The sequence below is a fragment of the Thalassophryne amazonica genome, chromosome 18 (genome assembly GCF_902500255.1).
Source record: "Thalassophryne amazonica chromosome 18, fThaAma1.1, whole genome shotgun sequence".
NCBI classification, from domain to species: domain Eukaryota; kingdom Metazoa; phylum Chordata; class Actinopteri; order Batrachoidiformes; family Batrachoididae; genus Thalassophryne; species Thalassophryne amazonica.
Window position 1 is genome coordinate 34,689,268 of NC_047120.1, and position 25,240 is coordinate 34,714,507.

General features: G+C 39.3%; 1 protein-coding gene across 3 annotated transcripts in view; it reads right to left on the bottom strand.

Moving 5' to 3' along the window:
* Positions 1–24,111, bottom strand: part of qki2 (QKI, KH domain containing, RNA binding 2) — a 50,915-nt gene extending 26,804 nt beyond the window's left edge. For 2 of the 3 annotated variants that reach the window (XR_004566433.1, XM_034193616.1), the window contains exon 1: positions 23,479–24,110. Coding sequence is in view for 2 of the 3 variants with exons in the window: in XM_034193616.1 (XP_034049507.1) it covers positions 23,479–23,620 (142 nt within the window). In the remaining variant the exon portion in view is untranslated. Of the gene's footprint in view, positions 1–23,478 lie in introns of all 3 variants that reach the window. The other variant, XM_034193615.1, reaches the window with a different exon arrangement.
* Between the last annotated feature and the right edge of the window lie 1,129 nt (positions 24,112–25,240).

A 25,240-nucleotide genomic window follows, 5' to 3' on the forward strand; every position in this document is an offset into this window, starting at 1 on the left:
CCTTTCTGAGCATTTTATTACAACCCCAATTCCAATGAAGTTGGGACGTTGTGTGAAATGTAAATAAAAACAGAATACAATGATTTGTAATTCCTCTTCAACCTACATTCAATTGAATACACCACAAAGACAAGATATTTAATGTTCAAACTGATAAACTTTATTGTTTTTGTTCAAATATTTGCTCGTTTTGAAATGGATGCCTGCAACACGTTTCAAAAAAGCTGGGACAGTGGTATATTTATCACTGTGTTACATCACCTTTCCTTCTAACAACACTCAATAAGCGTTTGGGAACTGAGGACACAAACTGTTGAAGCTTTGTAGGTCAAATCCTTTCCAATTCTTGCTTGATGTACAACTTCAGTTGTTCAAGAGTCTGGGATCTCCGTTGTCATATTTTGCTCTTCATAATGCACCACACATTTTCAATGGGTGACAGGTCTGGACTGCAGGCAGGTCAGTCTAGTACCCACACTCTTTTACTACGAAGCCATGCTGTTGTAACACGTGCAGAATGTGGCTTGGCATTGTCTTGCTGAAATAAGCAGGGACGTCCCTGAAAAAGACGTTGCTTGGATGGCAGCATGTGTTGCTCCAAAACCTAGATGTACCTTTCAGCATTGATGGTGCCATCACAGATGTGTAAGTTGCCCATGCCATGGGCACTAACACACCCCCATACCATCACAGATGCTGGCTTTTGAAATTTGTGCTGGTAACACTCTGGATGGTCTTTTTCCTCTTTTGTCTGGAGGACATGACGTCCATGATTTCCAAAAACAATTTGAAATGTGGACTCATCAGACCACAGCACACTTTACCACTTTGCGTCTGTCCATTTCAAATGAGCTCGGGCCCAGAGAAGGCGGCGGCGTTTCTGGATGTTGTTGATGTAGGGCTTTCACTTTGCATGGTAGAGTTTTAACTTGCACTTGTAGATGTAACTGATAATGGTTTTCTGAAGTGTTCCTGAGCCCACGCGGTAAGATCCTTTACACAGTGATGTCGGTTTTTAATGTGGTGCTGCCTGAGCGATCAAAGGTCACGGACATTCAATGTTGGTTTTCGGCCTTGCCGCTTACGTGTAAAAAGTTCTCCAGATTCTCTGAATCTTCTGATTATATTATGGACTGTAGATGCTGTAATCCCTAAATTCCTTGCAATTGAACGTTGAGAAATATTGTTCTTAAACTGTTGGACTATTTTTTCACACAGTTGTTCACAAAGTCGTGATCTTCACCCCATCTTTGCTTGTGAATGGCTGAGCCTTTTGGGGATGCTTCTTTTATACCCAATCATGACACTCACGTGTTTCCAATTAGGTGTTCTTTGAGCATTCATCAACTTTCCCAGTCTTTTGTTGCCCCCCTCCCAACTTTTTTGAAATGTGTTGCAGCCATCCATTTCAAAATGACCAAATATTTGCACAAAAACAACAAAGTTTATCAGTTTGAACATTAAATATCTTGTCTTTGTGGTGTATTCAATTGAATATTGGTTGAAGAGGATTTGCAAATCATTGTATTCTGTTTTTATTTACATTTTACACAATGTCCCAACTTCACTGGAATTTGGGTTGTACAAATATCTAATAATATGGTTTGTTGTGTGGTTAGTTGTCGTACCATCTTGGACGTCTGTGCTCCCGCACTTCCACTGAGCGAAATGTTCATATTATTTGTTAGGTTAGCACTGTTAGCAGGTATTGGTAGCTTGTTGGTATTAGCTAAACTGTTACTCCATGACTACTGAGTCAAAAAGTCTGCAAAAATATAAAAGATATATAATAAAACATGAATCAAGGTTAGCCCATTACCTTTAGCTTATACAGTAACTCTGAGATGGGGCGTGTTCGAGCTTCATTTCGTCCAGGTCACACGGGTCTTGCCCATGCCCATGCTCTACCTCTTTATCCATTTATGGGCTGGCCAGGACTTAGGCAGAGTACGCACTGCTAAGATGGCAAAACCCAGAGCCACACTTTTTGAGCTTCAAAAGTGCTCTTCAGAAACCATATGGGCAACACCAAGGAGGGTTTGTCCAGTACATCAACAGTCTACAGTGGTCATCCAGATCTGCCTCAGTTTTTTTTTTTGGGGGGGGGGGGCTTTCTTTAAAATTTTCTTTACATTGAGAGGCATATTTGTCTTTTTTAAATGTTGTTGCTTTATGACATCACAAAGATCTGAATGTAGAAGTGGAAACAACTTCATTACCTCTGTGAAGATATGCTCTTCTTCAGATCCGAGTATTCTCAAGACCTGAATGGTCCTCTGTATCTTACTAACGTACTCAGTGATTATTCTCTGACTAGATTCTTTGGCTTTTCTTGCAATGATCTTTTATTGTTACAAAAAATAAATTCCTGATTTGGGAGGTGCTGTGTTTCTGTACTGTTTCTTTACTTTGGAGCTCCCTTGTGACTTCAGACATGTGCCGTCTGTCTTATTTCTCAAAAGCAGATTAAGTTGATTTGTTTGTTTTCTGTGGCCTAAGGTTCTACTCATGTATGTGTTTCTATACACATATGGGTTCTGTAGTTCTGTTGCTCACGTTTACATTTTTTTTTTTTTTGTCCTGTACAGCACTTTTTGGTCTAGTAAGTACGATATAAATCAAATTTGATAAGATTGAATGAAACTAGGAGATAGATGGGAGACACAAAAAGACCTTTCCCTCAGAAAGTCATTGTTGGATTTTGAACGTGAGCAAACATTACATCACAATGAACGCAGTTACTACAGCCCCTGGCAATAATTATGGAATCACCGGCCTCAGAGGATATTCATTCAGTTGTTTAATTTTATAGAAAAAAAGCAGATTACAGACATGACACAAAACTAAAGTAATTTCAAATGGCAACTTTCTGGCTTTAAGAAACACTATAAGAAATCAAGAAAAAAAAATTGTGGCAGTCAGTAACGGTTACTTTTTTAGACCAAGCAGAGGGAAAAAAATATGGACTCACTCAATTCTGAGGAATAAATTATGGAATCACCCTGTAAATTTTCATCCCCAAAACTAACACCTGCATCAAATCAGATCTGCTCATTACTCTGCATCTAAAAAGGAGTGATCACACCTTGGAGAGCTGTTGCACCAAGTGGACTGACATGAATCATGGCTCCAACACGAGAGATGTCAATTGAAACAAAGGAGAGGATTATCAAACTCTTAAAAGAGGGTAAATCATCATGGAATGTTGCAAAATATGTTGGTTGTTCACAGTCAGCTGTGTCTAAACTCTGGACCAAATACAAACAACATAGGAAGGTTGTTAAAGGCAAACATACTGGTAGACCAAGGAAGACATCAAAGCGTCAAGACAGAAAACTTAAAGCAATATGTCTCAAAAATCGAAAATGCACAACAAAACAAATGAGGAACGAATGGGAGGAAACTGGAGTCAACGTCTGTGACCGAACTGTAAGAAACCGCCTAAAGGAAATGGGATTTACATACAGAAAAGCTAAACGAAAGCCATCATTAAGACCTACACAGAAAAAAACAAGGTTACAATGGGCTAAGGAAAAACAATCGTGGACTGTGGATGACTGGATGAAAGTCATATTCAGTGATGAATCTCGAATCTGCATTGGGCAAGGTGATAATGCTGGAACTTTTGTTTGGTGCCGTTCCAATGAGATTTATAAAGATGACTGCCTGAAGAGAACATGTAAATTTCCACAGTCATTGATGATATGGGGCTGCATGTCAGGTAAAGGCACTGGGGAGATGGCTGTCATTACATCATCAATAAATGCACAAGTTTACGTTGATATTTTGGACACTTTTCTTATCCCATCAATTGAAAGGATGTTTGGGGATGATGAAATCATTTTTCAAGATGATAATGCATCTTGCCATAGAGCAAAAACTGTGAAAACATTCCTTGCAAAAGACACATAGGGTCAATGTCATGGCCTGCAAATAGTCTGGATCTTAATCCAATTGAAAATCTTTGGTGGAAGTTGAAGTAAATGGTCCATGACAAGGCTCCAACCTGCAAAGCTGATCTGGCAACAGCAATCAGAGAAAGTTGGAGCCAGATTGATAAAGAGTACTGTTTGTCACTCATTAAGTCCATGCCTCAGAGACTGCAAGCTGTTATAAAAGCCAGAGGTGGTGCAACAAAATACTAGTGATGTGTTCTTTTGTTTTTCATGATTCCATAATTTTTTCCTCAGAATTGAGTGAGTCCATATTTTTTTCCCTCTGCTTGGTCTAAAAAAGTAACTGTTACTGACTGCCACAATTTTTTTTTCCTGATTTCTTATAGTGTTTCTTAAAGCCAGAAAGTTGCCATTTGAAATGACTTTAGTTTTGTGTCATGTCTGTGATCTGCTTTTTTTCTACAAAATTAAACAACTGAATGAACATCCTCCGAGGCCGGTGATTCCATAATTTTTGCCAGGGGTTGTAATGTCCAACTCTTAGCCTTGGTGGTTAATATAACACAAGCTTCTCAAAGTACAAACATAAATTACTGCGGTGTGACGGGATGCCTCAGTCACAGTTTAATACAGATCACAGTTTCAGTGTCTCAGTACAAAAAAAAAAAAAAAGACATGGTACAATTCAGTCCAATTTCCTCAAACAGTGAAAAAACAAAAGCCTCAAAAGTGAAAACATGGAATAGTAGCACTTAAAATGTGGAACAACTGGCTTGAAGTTCTACAGTTTTCACATCCTGAACAGATGTTTTTCACATTAATCACAGGAGAGGGAAAAAACAAAACATTTGAACATGACAAATATATCTCAAAGTCAATGTTACAGAATCAACAGGGACATTGTGGCATAAAATATTGTAGTTTTTGAGTTTACCCTTTTCACACCAAATAAATTACCATCATCTGGATAAATGTCTATCACATAATTTCTTCTAAGGATATACCTGTCTCTAATAATAAGAGAATTTAACAAACATTATTTTTTCATGTATTCATCCATTTTCTATACCTGCTTACTCCAATTAAGAGTGACGGGGGGGGGGGGGGGGGGGTCAGCATATCCCAGCAGTCATAGGGTGAGAGGTGGGGTTCACCCTGGACTAGGGTCGGGTATCGAGAACCGGTTCTTTTCAAGTATCGTTAAGAAATTATTTGATCCACCGATATCAATAGCCTTTTTGCTTAACGATTCCCTTATCGGTCCTTCAGAGCAGCCATTGTTTTTGAGGGTGTTTGGTGGGAAATTGATCATTTCTCTACGTTGATTACAGACTGCAGCGGGTCTGTAATCGACCGTTTCTGCAGTGCGACACCACTTTGAAGCATGATCCAATGAAGCAATGCTTCGATCCACTAGCTTGTTGGTTCTTTGATTCGCAGCTCTTCAGAAACGGCAAGTCCGCTTCTTAACTCCTCTCAAAGCCATTAAAATATTGTGTCACTTTTGTGTGGATTAAAGTCACTAACTGGGACTCTTGTCTTGTTGCAGTCAAGAAATGAGACTCATCTGTCAGAATTAATAACTTCAAAATGAATTGCCGCTTTAAATAAAATGACACCTCTTACAAATGTTGTAATGCAGACAAGAAACTACAATCGAAAACGTTTTTTTTCCTCCCAAAATGAGACGTGCTGCGTTCTTTATGAATTACATCCTGACATGCAGCACAGTACAGCTGCAAGAGCTCAGCTCAGATGTATGGAAAGGCATTCATGCCAATAATGTCTGAACAGAAATGCTTTTGACAATAACTACAGATTTTGTTTATTTCTATGTATGTCCAGAGATCAACGATCCACCATGTAGAGTTTATTATGTCCAAAGTGTAAGGATCCAGTGACCAATTTCATATTTATTTACTCTAAGACTCGATAAAATGTTGTTCAATTTCAATTTAATCGGCTTATAAAGCACCAAATCACAACAAAAGCCGTCTCAAGACGCCTCACATAAAAAAATGTAAATAAATAAATAAATGAAAATAAAAAAATTCAAATACATAATTAAAACAGAAGTAAAATAATAAAACAGATAAAAAAAATAAAAACTATTCATAAGAAAGAGAATAAAAATAGGCTTTACGTCTTGACTTAAAAATGTCCACGGACTCCGACTACCTCATGGTCGCAGGAAGACCGTTCCACAGAGCGGGTGCATGATAAGAAAAAGCTCTTTGACCCGCTGACATAGAAAACCTGTAAAGCCTACTTTTAGTACACAAAAAAAGAGGTATCGATAAGGAATCGGATAGATAAGCGGAATCGATAATGGTATTGATATCGATAAAATCTTATCGATACCCATCCCTACCCTGGACAAGACTCATGCATGCGTGCAAAACCCACAAATTTGACACAGTTCACCATTTTCACACAAACTTCACTTCTCTGATTTCCTTTTCATATACTAATAAGTATATGAAATGAAGTAATGTTCAAAACCTCAATGTCACCTAGAGTGCTTTTGGTGGTCATGTGAATTTTAGAAGAAATGGCTCCGGCCCCCCACCGTGACACTTAACTGGAATAAACGGGTTAAGAAAATGGATGGATGAATGGTTGAATGGAAGTCCTTGTCTCCCATCAGAGATGATCTGAGCCTCAGTGCAGAACCTAATTTTGCAATCTAACTTAATTTCTCTCTGCACAGACATGCAATATTCTTTGGATGCCTATTAAAAAATAACATGAGGAACTCTCTGTTCATAAAGGAGATGGTGACCTCTTCTACCCACCAGTGTCTATAATATTCAAGTAGACAACACCAAGACTGTTAGATCCGTAAATGTCTACAGGGAAAACAAACATTTATTTCTTAATGTGCTGATGAGAAGAACAGCCTGCGCTGATTTTGCCACTAAAAGATCAACTTGTTGTCTTGGGGTTGTTGCAGCAGCACTACTTTTAAAGGTCTCCAACTGTCTTAGTTTAGAGTCAACTCACCGACCAATGCTAGCCTACAATGCCTTTGTAATGACACAGTAGCACAATAATAACTGCCTACTGCATCACAAAAACTGATACGCAACACATACACTCAGGCTCCCCTTTTGAACTCACACATAGCAGAATAACTGCCTTGGGGCGCAAATATCATCTGACCTCAGCAGTCTGACAGGCACGTCTCTGTGTGACTGATAAGTCTGACCATAATAACTACAGTAGGACGCTATAATTACAGCCGCAGCCACAGTGGCAACTACCAACCTCTAATAACCCGTTCTGACCCGTGAAGGCCGAAAGTTACGATTAATGCACAAATAAATGTGCACGGGCAAGCAGGGTTTCTGACGCACATACTTAAACTGGGAAGTACGTTTCTGAAAGGAAATGAGGGAAGTGAGAGATGCTGAAGGAAGAACAAGATGGTACAAGTGGGAAAAGATAAAGGGAAGCGCTATAACAGGTCTTATCGCAACACTTCTTCAGCCGCTCATATTTATATATAGACTGCACCGTAGTGTTTCCAAAATGCACCACAAACACAGTGCCTGACAGTTCGTGTGACTGGCAACTTTTTTTTTGGTGGTGGTTGGGGGGGTGAACCTCACACTCTTAAATCAACACAGCCCACAGCTCAGATGATACACAGTCAAGTCCATAAGTATTTAGACAGTGGCCCAAATTTTGTAATTTTGCCTCTGCACCATAAAATTAGAGCGAAAAGTAAACAGTCCTGATGTGCTCGTACGAGCTTTATTTTAGGGGGTTGAACTAAAACTGTTGCATGAACCATTTAGGAATTACACCCATTTTAATATGCAGTCTCTCAATTTGTACAGGCTGTAAGTACTACATGTAAAGAATTAATGTCATTACAAAAAAATCATTCCCTTTACAGCCAGTTTTCTTTAGACAAGTCAAGGGATGGATTTGTGAATATTTTAAAGTAAGTGAATGTGTCTTAAACTTCATCTACATTAACAAACACAGTGTGGTACTGTGTGGTAAATGGACTGCATTTATATAGCGCTTTTCCATCTGCATCAGCCGCTCAAAGCGCTTTACAATAATGCCTCACATTCACCCCAATGTGAGGCTACTGCCATACAAGGCACTCACTACACATCGGGAGCAACTAGGGGATTAAGGACCTTGCCCAAGGGCCCTTAGTGATTTTGTGGTCAGGCTGGGATTTCAACCGAGGATCCTCTGGTCTCAAGCCCACCGCTTAACCACTAGACCATCACCTCCCCAAATCTGCTTGGAGTCGGGAGTTCTCAAAATTTAGTGAACATGCAAAAAGGAGACTAATGAGGGAAGCCACCAAGGCACCCAAAAAAAAAAAAATTCTGAAGTTATAGGCTTCTGTGGGTGTGATGCGAGAAATTGTGCACAGGACAACTTTCATCTGTTGCATCACCACTTTTCTACACAGAAGAAAGAACCAACTTACAGTTAGTAAAACCTGAATAAATTAAGTTGTTTGAACTTACGTTAGCAAGTTAGATCAACTCTAACTTACAAATTTAAGTTCAAACAACTTAATTCATTCGGGTTTTACCAGTTGTAATGCTTTGCTATTCCCTTCTTTATCATCTCCTTCTTTAGAATTATTTTCTTAAAATGAAAATCTGAAGAAAAAAAAATTGGGACCGTTTCCTGGAACATGAGAGACGCTTGGCTAGATCTGACCTGTTTTCTTGTGTCAAAATCCTTCTGTTCCACTCCACTGTCAAGCTGACAAAAGGTGCACTGCAGTTTCTCCAGTCACAACCACAAAAGCCTATAACTCCTTCAGAATTCCCTGGGTGTTTATGTGGCTTCCCTCACTGGGCTTTTGAGAAATGCCTCCTCCATACTGTTTGCATTCTTGAACGACTGATGTAAATCAAGCCCAAAACGTATTCAGTGATTTGTAAATGTGCATGTACTGTATCCACCTCAACTGACCTGAAAACTGGCTGCAAAAGTGATGATTTGTATTAAGTCACCCTCATATTTAATTTTCCGATTACTTGTTGACTCTGAAAATGAAGGGACTATGTATACAAATGGCCATAATTCCTAAATGGTTAATATTCTTCTTAAATCAGTTGAATTAAGTTAAAATACAAGCACAGAAAGGCAAAATAACAAAATTGTTATTGTTATTGTGTCACTGCCCAAATACTTTTGGACTTGGCTGCAGTGTGTGGATAATCATGTTTCATTCATATAGTTGTTTTTGAAGGTGTTAAAACAAGAGGCCTGGTTCATTTGCTGTTGCTGTAAAATGTCCGATTGTATTTCCTGTCGGTTAGACCTGATGTGTTAAATGATATGGAACACCCATTTTTTTAGGTGAGCACTGCTCAGACTTGAAGAAAGTAACACTTTATATTTGCTTCCATATCTCTTGGTTGCTATAACTGCATCAAGCACTGTTGCTCTCTTCTCGTTTTGCTTGTCCAAACTTCTACAGCAGCTTCTTTCTGTTGTTGTTTCTTTCAGAGCATTGTTCTCCATTCACAAGGTGAAATTCTGGTCATCTGGGTAAAGGTCTGATGATTGACTTGGCCAGACATGACCCTTCTGCTTTTTGTCTCCTGAAAAAGTCTTTGTTGAGTTAGCGGTAGAACACAACCGATATGGATTTTTTGGGGGCCAATACAATACTGATATTAGGGAGTAAAAAATTTATGATATCAATGTGTCTGCCAATATATACCCTATCAATAAAGCACACCCTATATCACAGGGTGTGCTTGATTTTTTTCAAATCACAGGAGATGATGTCCCAGTCAAGGTGAGCACCTCGTAGTGGAGCATGTTTACATGACCATAATAATCAGATGAAAGTTAGTAATCAGATAACTGTAATAATCTGATGCACTTCAGTAATCCGATAATCAGAAAAACCTGGTTTACATAATTTCAGTTCATAAATTGTATTTCTTTTGAAGTGGAGAAAAGAGAAATGGCAGGTCTTGGAAAAAAAAAGCATAGACTTCATACAGAAAAGACAGCGCTCTCTCTCTCTCTCTCTCTCCAAGAGATTAGCTCTTTAGAATGCTGAAACATGTGCAAATGTAAAAGAACAAAACAAATATGATTAATGGTACACATGTTTATGTACATGTAAATGGGGCCATTGTTGGGTCAGTGGCTGAAGTTTCATGTCTTGAACACCAGATGGCACACCCGCCCGGAGTACGTGTACTGTTTTGAGGTAGGAGCGCATTTCTGTGGTTTTTCAAATGTTTGATTAAGTTTGTTGTATTGTAGGTCACGAGGGAGCTTCCGCCTCTCGGTACAATGGCTTAGCAAACATTGCACATTGCTGTCTTGCTCTGTGGTGTTTATAGCGTAAAATAAAGCAGACGTGATGAAAAGTTGGTCAGCCACAAGACTCCTTAATGTTCACCTGCTGGCTGGCTGCAAACTCTGGAAGGGATTTCCTGAATGGAAGCGTGTCTCATTGCTCCGCGTCTCATTGAGACATGCCTCCGTTCAGGAAACCCTTTCCACAGTTTGCAGTGAGCTAGCAGAGCAGCCAGTTAGAAATTCAGCAGACACACAGACATGGCTTCTAGATCGGAAAACTCCGCAAGTTGTATCGGAAATTTTCAATCTGTGAATTAAGTTGGTTTCGGAACCCGATACCAATATTGGATTGGAACCCGATACTCACATTGGATCAGATCGGCACCATAAATAGATAAATAGACTTCTCATTTGGGCAGCATGGTGGCTTAGTGGTTAGCACTGTTGCCTCACAGTGAGAAGGTTGTGGGTTCAATTCCCATGGCCTTTCTGTGTGGAGTTTGCATGTTCTCCCCGTGTTTGCGTGGGTTTCCTCCGGGTGCTCCGGTTTCCTCCCACATCCAAAGACATGCGGGTTAGGTGGACTGGAATATTTAAAATTGTCCGTAGGTGTGTGTGTGGGTGTGTCTGTGTTTGTTTGTCTATTTGTGGCCCTGCGACAGACTAGCGTCCTGTCCTGGGTGTACCCCGCCTCACGCTCTATGACTGCTGGGATAGGCTCCAGCCCCCCGCGACCCTTAATTGGACTAAGCGGTAGAAGATGGATGGATGGACTTCTCATTTATTTTGGCCACATCTAGCTGGCAGCATAGCAATCATTTGTCTCTTTTCACTGTAAAACGGCCATTCTGATTGAAAAAGAATGCCAACTGGTCTTTTGCCTCTCTCTTGTAGTGTGACAAAGCGGTGATGATGGTCCCAACAATGCTTGACAACATTGCAAAACAATGCTGTTGGCATGCCCTCTGCTGTAGAAACTGCATAATGACATAATTTCTAATGGTCAAAGTGTTTTTTCTCCATTGTTTGTTTTGTAAGATAAAAGGCTCATATCAGCCAAAAGTATTGGCCAACCGATATATTGGTCAGACTCGAGTTAACTTTGTGTTTTAATCATTATCTTACTGCATAATTATTAATATGGAGGCATTTCCCTGCAATTAGGGATGGGTATCTTAAGATTTTAATGATACTACTCTTAGCGGTACTGCTTATCGGTCCAGTACTTTAATGGTTCTTATTGGTACTTTTTGTTGGAAAAAAAAAAATCAAATTAGCACAGAATTAATTTTGTTTGTTTTTTTGCTATAGAATTTAACAATCAATTAAGTGCAACCACACTTATGAGCATGTAATTCTCTCCACCATCATGTGTGTGAGTAACAGAGAGACATGGGCACCTCAGTGGCACTCTGTAGTTTGAGAAAGAGCTTTAAATTTTAATTCTCCAGTACAGAAAGCAGTACCATTAAGGGACGGAGCTTATCAATCCAATCCAAGGGGCCCGTTTAATACTGGTTTTTGGTACCTATCTCAATCTGTAATTTGGCAGTTCCTGTAGATTTCTGCATTCACTCTCATGGTAAACTTCAAGAGTTACATCATCAAGGCAGATCAGCCAGTTTGTTTCAGAAATAACTATGTAGACTCAAGCCATGACACAACATGATTATTTTTTCCTTCACTCTTTGGACTTCCCATCACTTTACCAGAAATTAAACTTGGTCTCATCAATCAATCAATCAATCAATTTTTTTTTTATATAGCGCCAAATCACAACAAACAGTTGCCCCAAGGCGCTTTATATTGTAAGGCAAGGCCATACAATAATTATGTAAAACCCCAACGGTCAAAACGACCCCCTGTGAGCAAGCACTTGGCTACAGTGGGAAGGAAAAACTCCCTTTTAACAGGAAGAAACCTCCAGCAGAACCAGGCTCAGGGAGGGGCAGTCTTCTGCTGGGACTGGTTGGGGCTGAGGGAGAGAACCAGGAAAAAGACATGCTGTGGAGGGGAGCAGAGATCGATCACTAATGATTAAATGCAGAGTGGTGCATACAGAGCAAAAAGAGAAAGAAACAGTGCATCATGGGAACCCCCCAGCAGTCTACGTCTATAGCAGCATAACTAAGGGATGGTTCAGGGTCACCTGATCCAGCCCTAACTATAAGCTTTAGCAAAAAGGAAAGTTTTAAGCCTAATCTTAAAAGTAGAGAGGGTGTCTGTCTCCCTGATCTGAATTGGGAGCTGGTACCACAGGAGAGGAGCCTGAAAGCTGAAGGCTCTGCCTCCCATTCTACTCTTACAAACCTAGGAACTACAAGTAAGCCTGCAGTCTGAGAGCGAAGCGCTCTATTGGGGTGATATGGTACTACGAGGTCCCTAAGATAAGATGGGACCTGATTATTCAAAACCTTATAAGTAAGAAGAAGAATTTTAAATTCTATTCTAGAATTAACAGGAAGCCAATGAAGAGAGGCCAATATGGGTGAGATATGCTCTCTCCTTCTAGTCCCCGTCAGTACTCTAGCTGCAGCATTTTGAATTAACTGAAGGCTTTTTAGGGAACTTTTAGGACAACCTGATAATAATGAATTACAATAGTCCAGCCTAGAGGAAATAAATGCATGAATTAGTTTTTCAGCATCACTCTGAGACAAGACCTTTCTGATTTTAGAGATATTGCGTAAATGCAAAAAAGCAGTCCTACATATTTGTTTAATATGCGCTTTGAATGACATATCCTAATCAAAAATGACTCCAAGATTTCTCACAGTATTACTAGAGGTCAGGGTAATGCCATCCAGAGTAAGGATCTGGTTAGACACCATGTTTCTAAGATTTGTGGGGCCAAGTACAATAACTTCAGTTTTATCTGAGTTTAAAAGCAGGAAATTAGAGGTCATCCATGTCTTTATGTCTGTAAGACAATCCTGCAGTTTAGCTAATTGGTGTGTGTCCTCTGGCTTCATGGATAGATAAAGCTGGGTATCATCTGCGTAACAATGAAAATTTAAGCAATACCGTCTAATAATACTGCCTAAGGGAAGCATGTATAAAGTGAATAAAATTGGTCCTAGCACAGAACCTTGTGGAACTCCATAATTAACTTTAGTCTGTGAAGAAGATTCCCCATTTACATGAACAAATTGTAATGTATTAGACAAATATGATTCAAACCACCGCAGCGCAGTGCCTTTAATACCTAATGGCATGCTCTAATCTCTGTAATAAAATTTTATGGTCAACAGTATCAAAAGCAGCACTGAGGTCTAACAGAACAAGCACAGAGATGAGTCCACTGTCCGAGGCCATAAGAAGATCATTTGTAACCTTCACTAATGCTGTTTCTGTACTATGATGAATTCTAAAACCTGACTGAAACTCTTCAAATAGACCATTCCTCTGCAGATGATCAGTTAGCTGTTTTACAACTACCCTTTCAAGAATTTTTGAGAGAAAAGGAAGGTTGGAGATTGGCCTATAATTAGCTAAGATAGCTGGGTCAAGTGATGGCTTTTTAAGTAATGGTTTAATTACTGCCACCTTAAAAGCCTGTGGTACATAGCCAACTAACAAAGATAGATTGATCATATTTAAGATCGAAGCATTAAATAATGGTAGGGCTTCCTTGAGCAGCCTGGTAGGAATGGGGTCTAATAAACATGTTGATGGTTTGGATGAAGTAACTAATGAAAATAACTCAGACAGAACAATCTGAGAGAAAGAGTCTAACCAAATACCGGCATCACTGAAAGCAGCCAAAGATAACGATACGTCTTTGGGATGGTTATGAGTAATTTTTTCTCTAATAGTTAAAATTTTGTTAGCAAAGAAAGTCATGAAGTCATTACTAGTTAAAGTTAATGGAATACTCAGCTCAATAGAGCTCTGACTCTTTGTCAGCCTGGCTACAGTGCTGAAAATAAACCTGGGGTTGTTCTTATTTTCTTCAATTAGTGATGAGTAGAAAGATGTCCTAGCTTTACGGAGGGCTTTTTTATAGAGCAACAGACTCTTTTTCCAGGCTAAGTGAAGATCTTCTAAATTAGTGAGACGCCATTTCCTCTCCAACTTACGGGTTATCTGCTTTAAGCTACGAGTTTGTGAGTTATACCACGGAGTCAGGCACTTCTGATTTAAAGCTCTCTTTTTTAGAGGAGCTACAGCATCCAAAGTTGTCTTCAATGAGGATGTAAAACTATTGACGAGATACTCTATCTCACTTACAGAGTTTAGGTAGCTACTCTGCACTGTGTTGGTATATGGCATTAGAGAACATAAAGAAGGAATCATATCCTTAAACCTAGTTACAGTGCTTTCTGAAAGACTTCTAGTGTAATGAAACTTATTCCCCACTGCTGGGTAGTCCATCAGAGTAAATGTAAATTTTATTAAGAAATGACATACATAAAACTTTTGTGGCTCATCTCTGTATTTTTCCCCCCAAATTCAAATATGGTTTATTCTTTCTGCTGATGAGTGGTTTGCACCTTGTAACACCGTCTCTAAAATCTTTGAATGGTGAATTGTGAAACCTTTACCTTGCCTTGTGTTGGTTCTCTGTGATGTCCCTGACTGTTGTTTTGAGGGTTTTCGCCACAGCTCCGGACAGGTTTTTGTTGCTTGACCCTTGTGATGACTGTTGGTCAGTACCCCAGTGGTTTTTTTCTTTTTCAAAACATTTCAAAATTGCTCTACTGGCTACTCCTGGTGTTTGTGCCTCTGAATGAATCTCCCTCTTTTCTAAGGTTCAAAATTGCTTGGTTTTCAGGTGCAGATAGCTTTCTGATCTTTATATTGGTTTCTCCTTTTTAACAATACCTACAGTCTTCACCTGGGAAAGCCAAGATTCAAAAACCAACAAAAATAAGATGATCTCCTACAAAATCTACTGTTAATTAACACATTCTGTTATGTTACAGCATTATTCCAAAATAGGTTAAATTCATTTTTCCCTCAAAATTCTACATACAACCCATAATGACAATGTGAAAAAAGGCTGTTTTTTTGTTTGTTTTTAGATTTTTGCTTTTTTATTAAAAATAAAAACTAAGAAATCACATGTGCATTATGTACATTAGCATTCACAGCCTTTGCCATGAAGCTCAGGTACATCCTGTTTCCACTGATCATCCTTGAGATGTTTCTACAGCTTAATTGGAGTCCACCTGGGGTAAATTCAGTTGATTGAACATGATTTGGAAAAGCACACACCTGCCTACATATAGGGTACCACAGTTAACGGTGCATGTCAGAGCACAAACCATGCATGAAGTCAAAGGAAATGTCTCGAGACACAAATCAGGGGAAGGGTACAGAAACATTTCTGCTGCTTTGAAGGTCCCAATGAGTGCAGTGGCCTCCACGATCCATAAATGGAAGAAATTCTGATCCATCAGGACTCTTACTAGAGCTGGCCGCCCATCTAAACTGAGCAATCAGGGGAGAAGGGCCTTAGTCAGAACCTGAAGGTCACTCTGTTAGAGCTCCAGCATTCCTCTGTGATGAGAGGAGAACCTTCCAGAAGGACAACCATCTGTGCAACAATCCACCAATCAGGCCTGTATGGTAGAGTGGCCAGACGGAAGCCACTCCTAGTAAAAGGCACGTGGCAGCCTGTCTGGAGTTTGCCAAAAGGCACCTGAAGGACTCTCAGGCTATGAGAAACAAAACTGTCTGGTCTGATAAGACAAAGCTTGAACTCTTTGGGGAAATGCCAGGTGTCATGTTTGGAGGAAACCAGGCACCATCCCTACACTGAAGCATGGTGGTGGCAACATCATGCTGTGGGGATGTTTTTCAGCAGCAGGAACTGGGAGACTAGTCAGGATTGAGGGAAAGATAAATGCAGCAATGTACAGAGACATCCTGGATGAAAACCTGCTCCGGAGTGCTCTTGACCTCAGCTTGGGGTGACGTTTCATATATATATATATATATATATATATATATATATATATATATATATATATATATATATATATATATATACACACCGTATTTTCCGCACCATAAGGCGCACCAAAAAGCCTTAAATTTTCACAAAAATCGGCCATGCGCCCTATAATCCGGTGCGCCTTATGTGTGCACTGAAATCCAAAATCTGGAAAAACGATCGACAGTTACGCGGTTGTTCATGGGAACAGAGCAGCTGCGAGAGGAAACAAGAAAATGAACTGCGCCAAGTTAAAAAGACCAAACGGAGTTTCGGCAGAAACAAAGCGAGGTGGCCACAGCTAGAAGACCAGCTGTTCAATTCAGACACAGAAGATGAGGACTTCGATGGATTTGTGACAGAACCATAATAAAAAATAATGTGAGTACCATATTGTTAAATACCGGTAGTTCAAAGTTGTTAAAAAGTTCAAATAAACTCACCGTTTTGCTTCCGTGACCTTTTTTTTTTTTTTTTGTAGACTATATGTTTTAGCGTGCGCCTTTTGTAAGGGTTAAGTACCCGCTAATTGAGGGCACGCCTTATAATCTGGTGCGCTTTATGGTGCAGAAAATACGGTATGTATATATATATATATATATATATATATATAGTGGTCAGCACTGTTGCCTCACAGCAAGAAGGTCGTGGGTTTGTGTGGGTTTCCTCCTGATGCTCCGGTTTCCTCCCATGTCCAAAGACATGCGGATTAGGTGGATTGGAATCTTTAGATAGTCTGTAGGTGTGCGTGTGGGTGCGACTGTGTTTGTTTGTCTCTTTGTGGCCCTGCGACAGACTAGCGTCCTGTCCTGGGTGTACCCCGCCTCATGCTCTATGACTGCTGGGATAGGCTCCAGCTCCCCGCGACCCTCAATTGGACTAAGCGGTTGTGTTTTGAAAGTGACAAATTTGAAAAGCACAACTCATTCATGGAATGCAAATAAGATTTAAAAACATAAAATGTGAAATTTTCTCCAGAGCCCACACTTTTTCAGAGTGAATGCCTGTTTATGTCATTTCAATAGTGCTTGCAAAATGTTACATATTACTGCAACACATGAGGCACACTGATGAGCCAAACAGATAGAACGTGTGCCTGGGAGCACCCTGGAATCACATATTTTACTCAGCGACACGCTCTCGTTCCTGCTCAGGGATGGGCTGCAACATTCACATAAGCCTGTGCATTAGGTCACTGGGAAAGACTAACAACTGTCTGTTTGTTCCCATCACCAAGTGCAAGCCTGTGTGTGTGTGTGTGTGTGTGTGTGTGTGTGTGTGTGTGTGTGTGTGTGTGTGTGTGTGTGTGTGTGTGTGTGTGTGTGTGTGTGCATACTTATTCTTCTGTCTTTGTAAGGACTATTCTGAACTTTAATACCTCTCAAGTGAGAGACAATTTTGGAAAACAAGGTCATTTGACTATTTTTTTAACAATGAATTTCTGAAGACGGATCTGCATATTGATTTGGCGCAAGTTTGACATCAGATGCCCTTTGTGACACAACTCCACATTAGACAGAGAATGGGCAGGGGTGGTCCTGAACCAGTAACCTTCTGCTCTGGAAATAAGTGCACTAACTGCTTGGCCACCACCCTGTACTGAAGAAGAGAAAAATTAGTCAAATATTTTGGTAATCAATTAATAATTTTTTTGCACTTTTAATTATCTTATATCAATGTAAATTTACTATATTCTGGTTTTAAACTGTATGGACAAGAGCTGCAATGATGAAAAGATTAACTATTAAATTAATCAACAGTTATTTTGATAACTACCTCCGCCAACAAAGTTGGGTGGAGATTATGTTTTGACCCTGTTTGTTTGTTTGTCTGTTTGTGAACAGCCTGTAATCCACAATTTTTCATATATCATTATGAAAATTTTAAAGAGGATTCATATCCTGATAGACAATAACTGATTCAATTTTCAAGGTCATAAGTCAAAGTCAGGAAAAATTTGGAAAATTGCGAAAAATCCCTATCCTTTAATATTGAATGAATTTTCAAAAATTTGTAACTGTCAAAAAAGACTGACTTTCTTTCATATTTTACAACTTTATGTAGGATGGTATCCTTTATTGACTGTCAAAGTTTGATACAGATCTGATCCAAATTCCAGGTCTTGTGGCCATTTAAATGTAACACTGAAAACCCCATTTAATGTATATTTTACATTATATCTTATATCTTTTATCAAACATCCCCCAGTCACTCTCATATTAGAAAGTGAGGTGCAGACTGGCACTCACTATTGCCTGACAAAGTTTGATCCAGATTTGATCTGGATTGTGAATTTTATTGAAAAGCCCATTTGGTGTACATTTTGCACTATATCTCAATCAAAAGTGCCTCAGTCACTCTCATTTTTCTGTTATGGATTTACCTTCACCACCAAAATTGGATGGAGGTTCCAATTTTATGCTTGTTGGCCTATTTTCTAGTTATCTGTGGGAAACCAAGTGTCAAAAAGCAATGACAAATGGTGCATAGCATAGATAACCAATGTTCTGTGAAAATAATCTGAAAAAAGAATTCAGAATCTGAAAAAGATGGAAAAAAAAAACCCTGACAACACCAGAAAAAAAAACTGATTCAAGTGGATGAATTAAATACATACTCTCGACATTTGATCACATCTAATTTAGCTTATGAAAAGTTACCTCTAACAGGACTTTGACAGGACTTTGACCTTGAAATTTTTTTCAAAGATAAAAAAAAATTGTGGAATTGGATACTAGTGTTGGTGGAGGTTTGCACTCTATGAGCATGGTGCTCTAGTTAGTTAATAATTTTGTCATTTTTTTAAAAATAAAATATCCAGATTCTCTGTTTTCCTCATATTAAATGTGAATACATTCTTATTTATTTTACTAGTTTCTTTACTCGTTTATGGCAGTAAACTGAATGTCTTTGGGTCGTGGACAAAACAACACAATTGAAAACCTTGAGGGAAAAATGCTTGACATTTTTCACCATTTTCTGACATTTTCTGGACCTAAGAACTAATTGATCAATCGTGAAAATAATCAATCATTAATTGAAAGTGAAAACAATCATTATCTGCAGTCCTGCTTTGGACAACACAAGCAATTTAGATGTGCTCCTTTGGACTGCACCCACATGATGCTGCAAAGTGTAAATGCTTAATTGTTTAATTGTATGTAAGAAAAAAGTAAAGAAGGGGCCTAACAGAGTGCACACAACACTGGGGTGTTGCCCCACACTAACCTGTGGACAAAGTCTTGTTTCTCTATCAGACCTTTGTGATGTCATAAGGTGAGAATGAAAGGAGATAAAAGCAAGCATTTTAAGATAGCTAAAATATAATCAGCTATTTGCTGGAACAAATATCTCAAAAAAAAAAATCAATCATAACTCATCTATGACATGTTGAGCAATCTTGATTGGAAGAAAAGACAATCCCTCCCCTGTCTGTCGGTAGATTAGATGGATTATATGATTATATACCTGTATCAGAGTGAAAATAATCATTAGGTGCAGCTGCAGGATGATGTGACTGGTCCTGAGCGTTTGTTTGTTTGAATGCAGACACTATATTTCAAAAACTGATAGACAGATTATAGAAAGGAAGTTGTTACTTTAATGGTACATTTTACAGAGTAAGACAGACTCTGTATATACTGTCCTACTCCAAAAAATAGCGTTCAATACATACTACCATAGTGTTAAATCCAATGGCTCAACACTAACAGAGTTGTTATTTAGTGATAAAGTTGATTTAACACTATTTCTATTGAGATCATATGTACTCACTGCAGAGTCTATTTCACAAGTCAAAAGTTACTGCATAGCCATCAAACGTAGCTTGGCCACAAACACAACTTCTTGCGCATTCTGGGATGGCACCGGGAGGTCATGGCACTATAACTGTTGTAGCATTTTATAAATCACTTTCTTATTGTTTGATGTCCACACTCACAGAAATACTTACCCTAACTTTAATAATTATGTTAACTATACATAGGTAACATAATTTTTATGCAATTCAAACAATATACTTTATTATTTTAAATAAATACTGTCATTATTATTGATTTAGAGTAATTATATTTTATTAATACTAAATACATAAAGCTGAGGATTATGCATTTCAAATAAATAGGATTAATGAATATGCATCATGTAAGGTTTATTCGGTAGGTTTGTATTAAAATTATCTAAAAAAAGTAAATGGGAATTTGTAATGTAATAAAATTACATAAATCTTAAAAGTTAGGGCAAATATTTCTGTGAGTGCAGAGCAGATGTCCTCACTTTGTCCATGATTTTTAACTGGACATAAAAAGTGGTCTTGACTTAAAAAAGCTGGATGGCTACTGTTGTAAAAGCTTGAAAAAGTATGTTAATGCTGTTGTCACTGTGAAAGGACGAGTCCTCGCTGCAGGTTTATGCAGTCACAGTTGTTTGCCAAATACACCCTTTACCCCGTAGCATCATTTCAAAGTGACAACCAAGTATGTGCAAAGCAGCCTGCTGTAAAAACAAGGGGTGGGCAGCTCCAAAATCATGGGCATGTTGGTTCATACCAACCAATGAGAACACCCAATGACGAAACGATGCTACTGAATTTACTCCCTAAAACAACTACATAAACACTTACTTTTCTCAATGACATGATCTGGGTCTGTCCCATATTTTTTCTTTTGATTTTTTAAATTTCCCATTATTGCCTAATGACATCATAAAGGTTTGGTAACAGGGTAATAATGGTCAAAGAGCAAAGAGTGTTCTTGCACTTAATAATTATGAGATACAAAATGCAACAGTCCTCATAAGAATTTGATGAATAAGTGCGTGTTTGCTTCTCTCAACAAATTACAAATATGTCTCAAGGCAATAAACACATATTATTCCCACAAGTAGCTGTACAACAGGCTAATATCTGAATGGTGTTGGGTTTATTATGCAGATTCATTAACAGTAAGATCCAGAAACATGACTGGGAATTAATCTTTTTTTAATGCTCATTTATTTGTTTTAGGAGTGGGGGGTTTTGTGCGTGTGTGAGTGTGTGTGTGTGTGTGTGTGGGGGGGGGGGGGGGGTATTCCACTTGCTTCATTTTGATAATGTGCAAGTGTTTTGTGAAACAGCTAATTAATTTCTGCAACAAATACCTAATTTGGTGTTAAAACATGTTTGAAACAGTAATTAATTTTAAGACATGAAATGTAATTTATGCTGCTCATTAGTCTTATTATTGTTTCTAAATGGCAGCAGCTGAAAGATCTGTATCTACATATAAGGCAAGCACTTCCCTTAAATCTCTTTATTTGCTCTGGTCTATTATCAACATTAATCTATTCCATTCATGTTTTCACTGTTTTGAGTTGTTGAAACAGTGAGTTACCTTGTGATTAATTTACTCTTCCAAGTATTTTGAAACAGTGAATGATTGAAGTAATTCATTTTAATTGATGTTTTGAGTTGTTCAACTCAGAATCATTTTGCAAAGATTTTGAAGCAGCCAGTAAATGTCTGATGCGATTAATTCCATTACTGTTTTTAGCATTGTAAAATGTGAATACTTTTACAGCACAATTGATTAATTTGCTTGTTCAGGTTTGAACCATTTTGGTTATTTATTGCATTGAGCATTTTGAAACAGTGACTACGTTTACATGCCGTTAATATTTGGGTTAAGGTCAGTATTCTGGTTTCTGAATCATTAGGAATAACCCGTTTACATGCTTAAGCAGACAGAGTTACTCCTGTATACATGGTCATTGGTATCATCTAAACAGTGACGCACGTCTTCCACCGGTGCTTGATTTGGTCTGGCGTTTGTGCAAATCCTGCTTCGTGTAAAACCCCTCACTACACACTTTTCTCAAACAGGCATTAACATTTTTCTCACTTTTCTCTCCTGCGGGCTGCCTCCGCATCAAAACAGTGAGCGCAGTCTCTGGACCTGTTGCCAGATTTGGCGCAGCTCTGCACAGCAGAGAGGGGGGGTGGTGTCAGTGGCCCGCTGTGACGTTTACCGAGTCCGCAGATACGGTAAGCGAGGCAGTGAGAGCAATCGTGGTGATATGCTGACCGGTGCCGCGACCGGCCTGCCTGATAAGGACGCAGAACACAATGCGCTGTTTACATCTGCTTTTGTGGTGTCCGGTGGGTTGCGTGCGCCGCATACAAGTAGTTGCTGTACTCAAAAGACCAAGATTCCTTGCGGATAGGACATGCGCAGAACACAAAATAATGTTCCTTTCTATGGGGATATCCCGATGCGCGTTTATATGACCTGATATTTGGGTTAGAAAAGGAGTAACGCAGGGGTCTTATTCGCGTTTTTAAAAACCAGAATATGAGCATATTCGGGTTTTTGTGGGTGTTTAATGGCCGTGCGCAACCGGGTTATTGCTAATATTCTGGTTATGAAAGGGTTATTGGCTGCATATAAACGTAGTCAGTGAATTGTGTTGTGAAGCAATCATTTGGTTTGGTCCAAAGTCTCAAAAAGCTTTCTGCCATTAGAGCTGCATTGAATATTTGGGGAGGGTTTTGCACTCCAAATCCACTCCTTAGCTACACCTATGATCAGAATTTATAGGATAGTAAAGGCTTTGCACAGTGTAATAACAACCTGATCTCACTTTTTTTTTCGTGCTCCCGTGACGAGTCAAATTTTCGTGACGGGGTGTTTTTTAACTACTATTCCTAACCCTACTCCGACCCCCGACCCTAACCCATAGGCGTAGGAGGTGGGGTCTATTTGGGAGGGCGACACCAAATTTGCCCGAATTGCAGAAACCCCCATGACTCTTTAAATTACCATATATTTATATACCCATATTTATCTTTATATTGGTGACCAAATAGCAGTTTGATTGTTTACATTAATTGCGAAAATAAGTCTGACATTTTAGGTCATTCTATTCTGTATTCAGAGTCTACATGGCCCATGCCCAAATTTCCCAGCCCATCTGCCTGAATTTGAGCATTTTACTGAGCTGGGGGGGCTCAGCAAAATGCTCCCCCACCTCCTACGCCTATGCCCTAACCTTAACCATAACCTAATCTTACTCTTTCCCCCCACCCTAAACATAACCCCCCCACTTCACTTTTAATTTCGTGCAGCCATCACGGAATGAATTAGAACGAATTTGTGCTGTATTTTTCGTCACAATATCACGAACCAATAGATTAATGTATATTTCATGCTGCTGAATCACTTGCCGAGACGTTAGCTTATTTATTTATTTATTTTTGCAACAAAGCTTAAAATTCACAACCAGTGTTTGGGGTTAAAACATGTTTGCTTTTAGAAAAAAAAAAAGTTTCTCCAGTTGGCGGGAGTTCTTTTTAAATTATTTTACCTTCATCCAGCAGCCGCTCCAGATGCGTGAAGATGCCGCTGAAGTTGGGCAGTGAACTCATCACCTTCCTGTCATTCATCAGCTGCATTAGATAGTCCGGGTTGGACTTCGGTCTCTCCTTCACCTCTGTCTCTCCGACCATTGCTTTTTCTGCCACAGTAAACTGACCAAAACGTTACCCGAAGAGGGAGGAAAATAAATAAATAATCAAAGTGGGGAATGAAGCTGTTCCCCGAAGCGACGCGAGAACCCCGCGGGATTCAAGCCGCTCAACGCCTCACTGACAACAGCAGGAACAATATAAAACAAGCCCACTCAAAAGAAAGAAAGAGAGAGGGGGAAAAATGGAAGTCTTGAACCGGGTCCAGTTGTTCTGTCTGGTCGTCTGGGTGCGGAATATGACCCTCTGTCCCACTCCCTCCGGAGTTTGGGAAAAGTTCCGTTTCGGGGGACTTTTGCTCCGTTTCTCCCGCTGCACACTTGAACGCACCGCACGCGCTTCTTTTACGACTGAAATCTATCGACAGTTTGTCCTCCGCACCGAATCGTCCGCTGTCCGTCGGTGTATCGGTATTCTGCGGCGGAGGTCTACTGCCTATCATATGATTACAGTACCACAGCACGGGACCGGAGCGCGCTGCGCGACCCCGACATCAATTGGGAGGAGGGTCCCCCAGCCCCGGACCCCTCCCCCCTCCCCCTCTCCTTCATACTCTAATCACTACTCCTGACGTGTCTATGAGGTCATAAAGAAAGCAACTTTATAGACTTTTGCAAAGGAACTTTGTCAAGTGCACTATAAAAATGAGTTAGTTGAACTCAAACCATTTGAGGAAACCAATTTCCTTAAACTATTTGAGTTTGCCAACTTAAATAAAATAATTTAAAAAAATGTTATGGTTAAAATTTTAGCAACTTAATTTATAGTTAATTAAACTTATGCAAATCTAGTTTATGTTTTTCAATAAAAAGTGACAAATTTCTGCCTAAAAAATTTGCATTACATCAGATTTTTTGATGCATTCTTTGGTTTACTTGTTGACTCTGCGTTGTGTTGTTATGACTCTGCCCATTGGCTCCCCTCAGGACACAAACTCACGATCTCCAGCATGGAAGTCAGACTTTCTAACCAGAAGGCTAAAACCCAGGACTTTGGCCTTGTGACCAGAGAATTCTTTTGGGCTGTTGGGAGTGAGGTTTGTTGAAATCATAATTCAGTGGTGTTTGCAGATGATTTCCAATTAAGGGACTGGCACAAGATCATGGGGTATATAAGGACATCCCACCAGAAATACATCATTGCCACACGACCACTGAAGATGACCAAAAATCATGCAGATGTTGCGGAAAAATGTCTGTGGATGTCCCGTCCAGCTCCTCATGGATATACAATTACACATGTACATACTTTATATGTTTGGCACAGATTCATACAAATGATCTCTGTCATTCAGTGTTCCCATAACACTATGTAAGACAATTTTTGTTCCTGGCTTCTACAACCCCTGGCAAAAAATTATGGAATCACCGGCCTCGGAGGATGTTCATTCAGTTGTTTAATTTTGTAGAAAAAAAGCAGATCACAGACATGACACAAAACTAAAGTCATTTCAAATGGCAACTTTCTGGCTTTAAGAAACACTATAAGAAATCAAGAAAAAAAATTGTGGCAGTCAGTAACGGTTACTTTTTTAGACCAAGCAGAGGGAAAAAAAAAATGGAATCACTCAATTCTGAGGAAAAAATTATGGAATCATGAAAA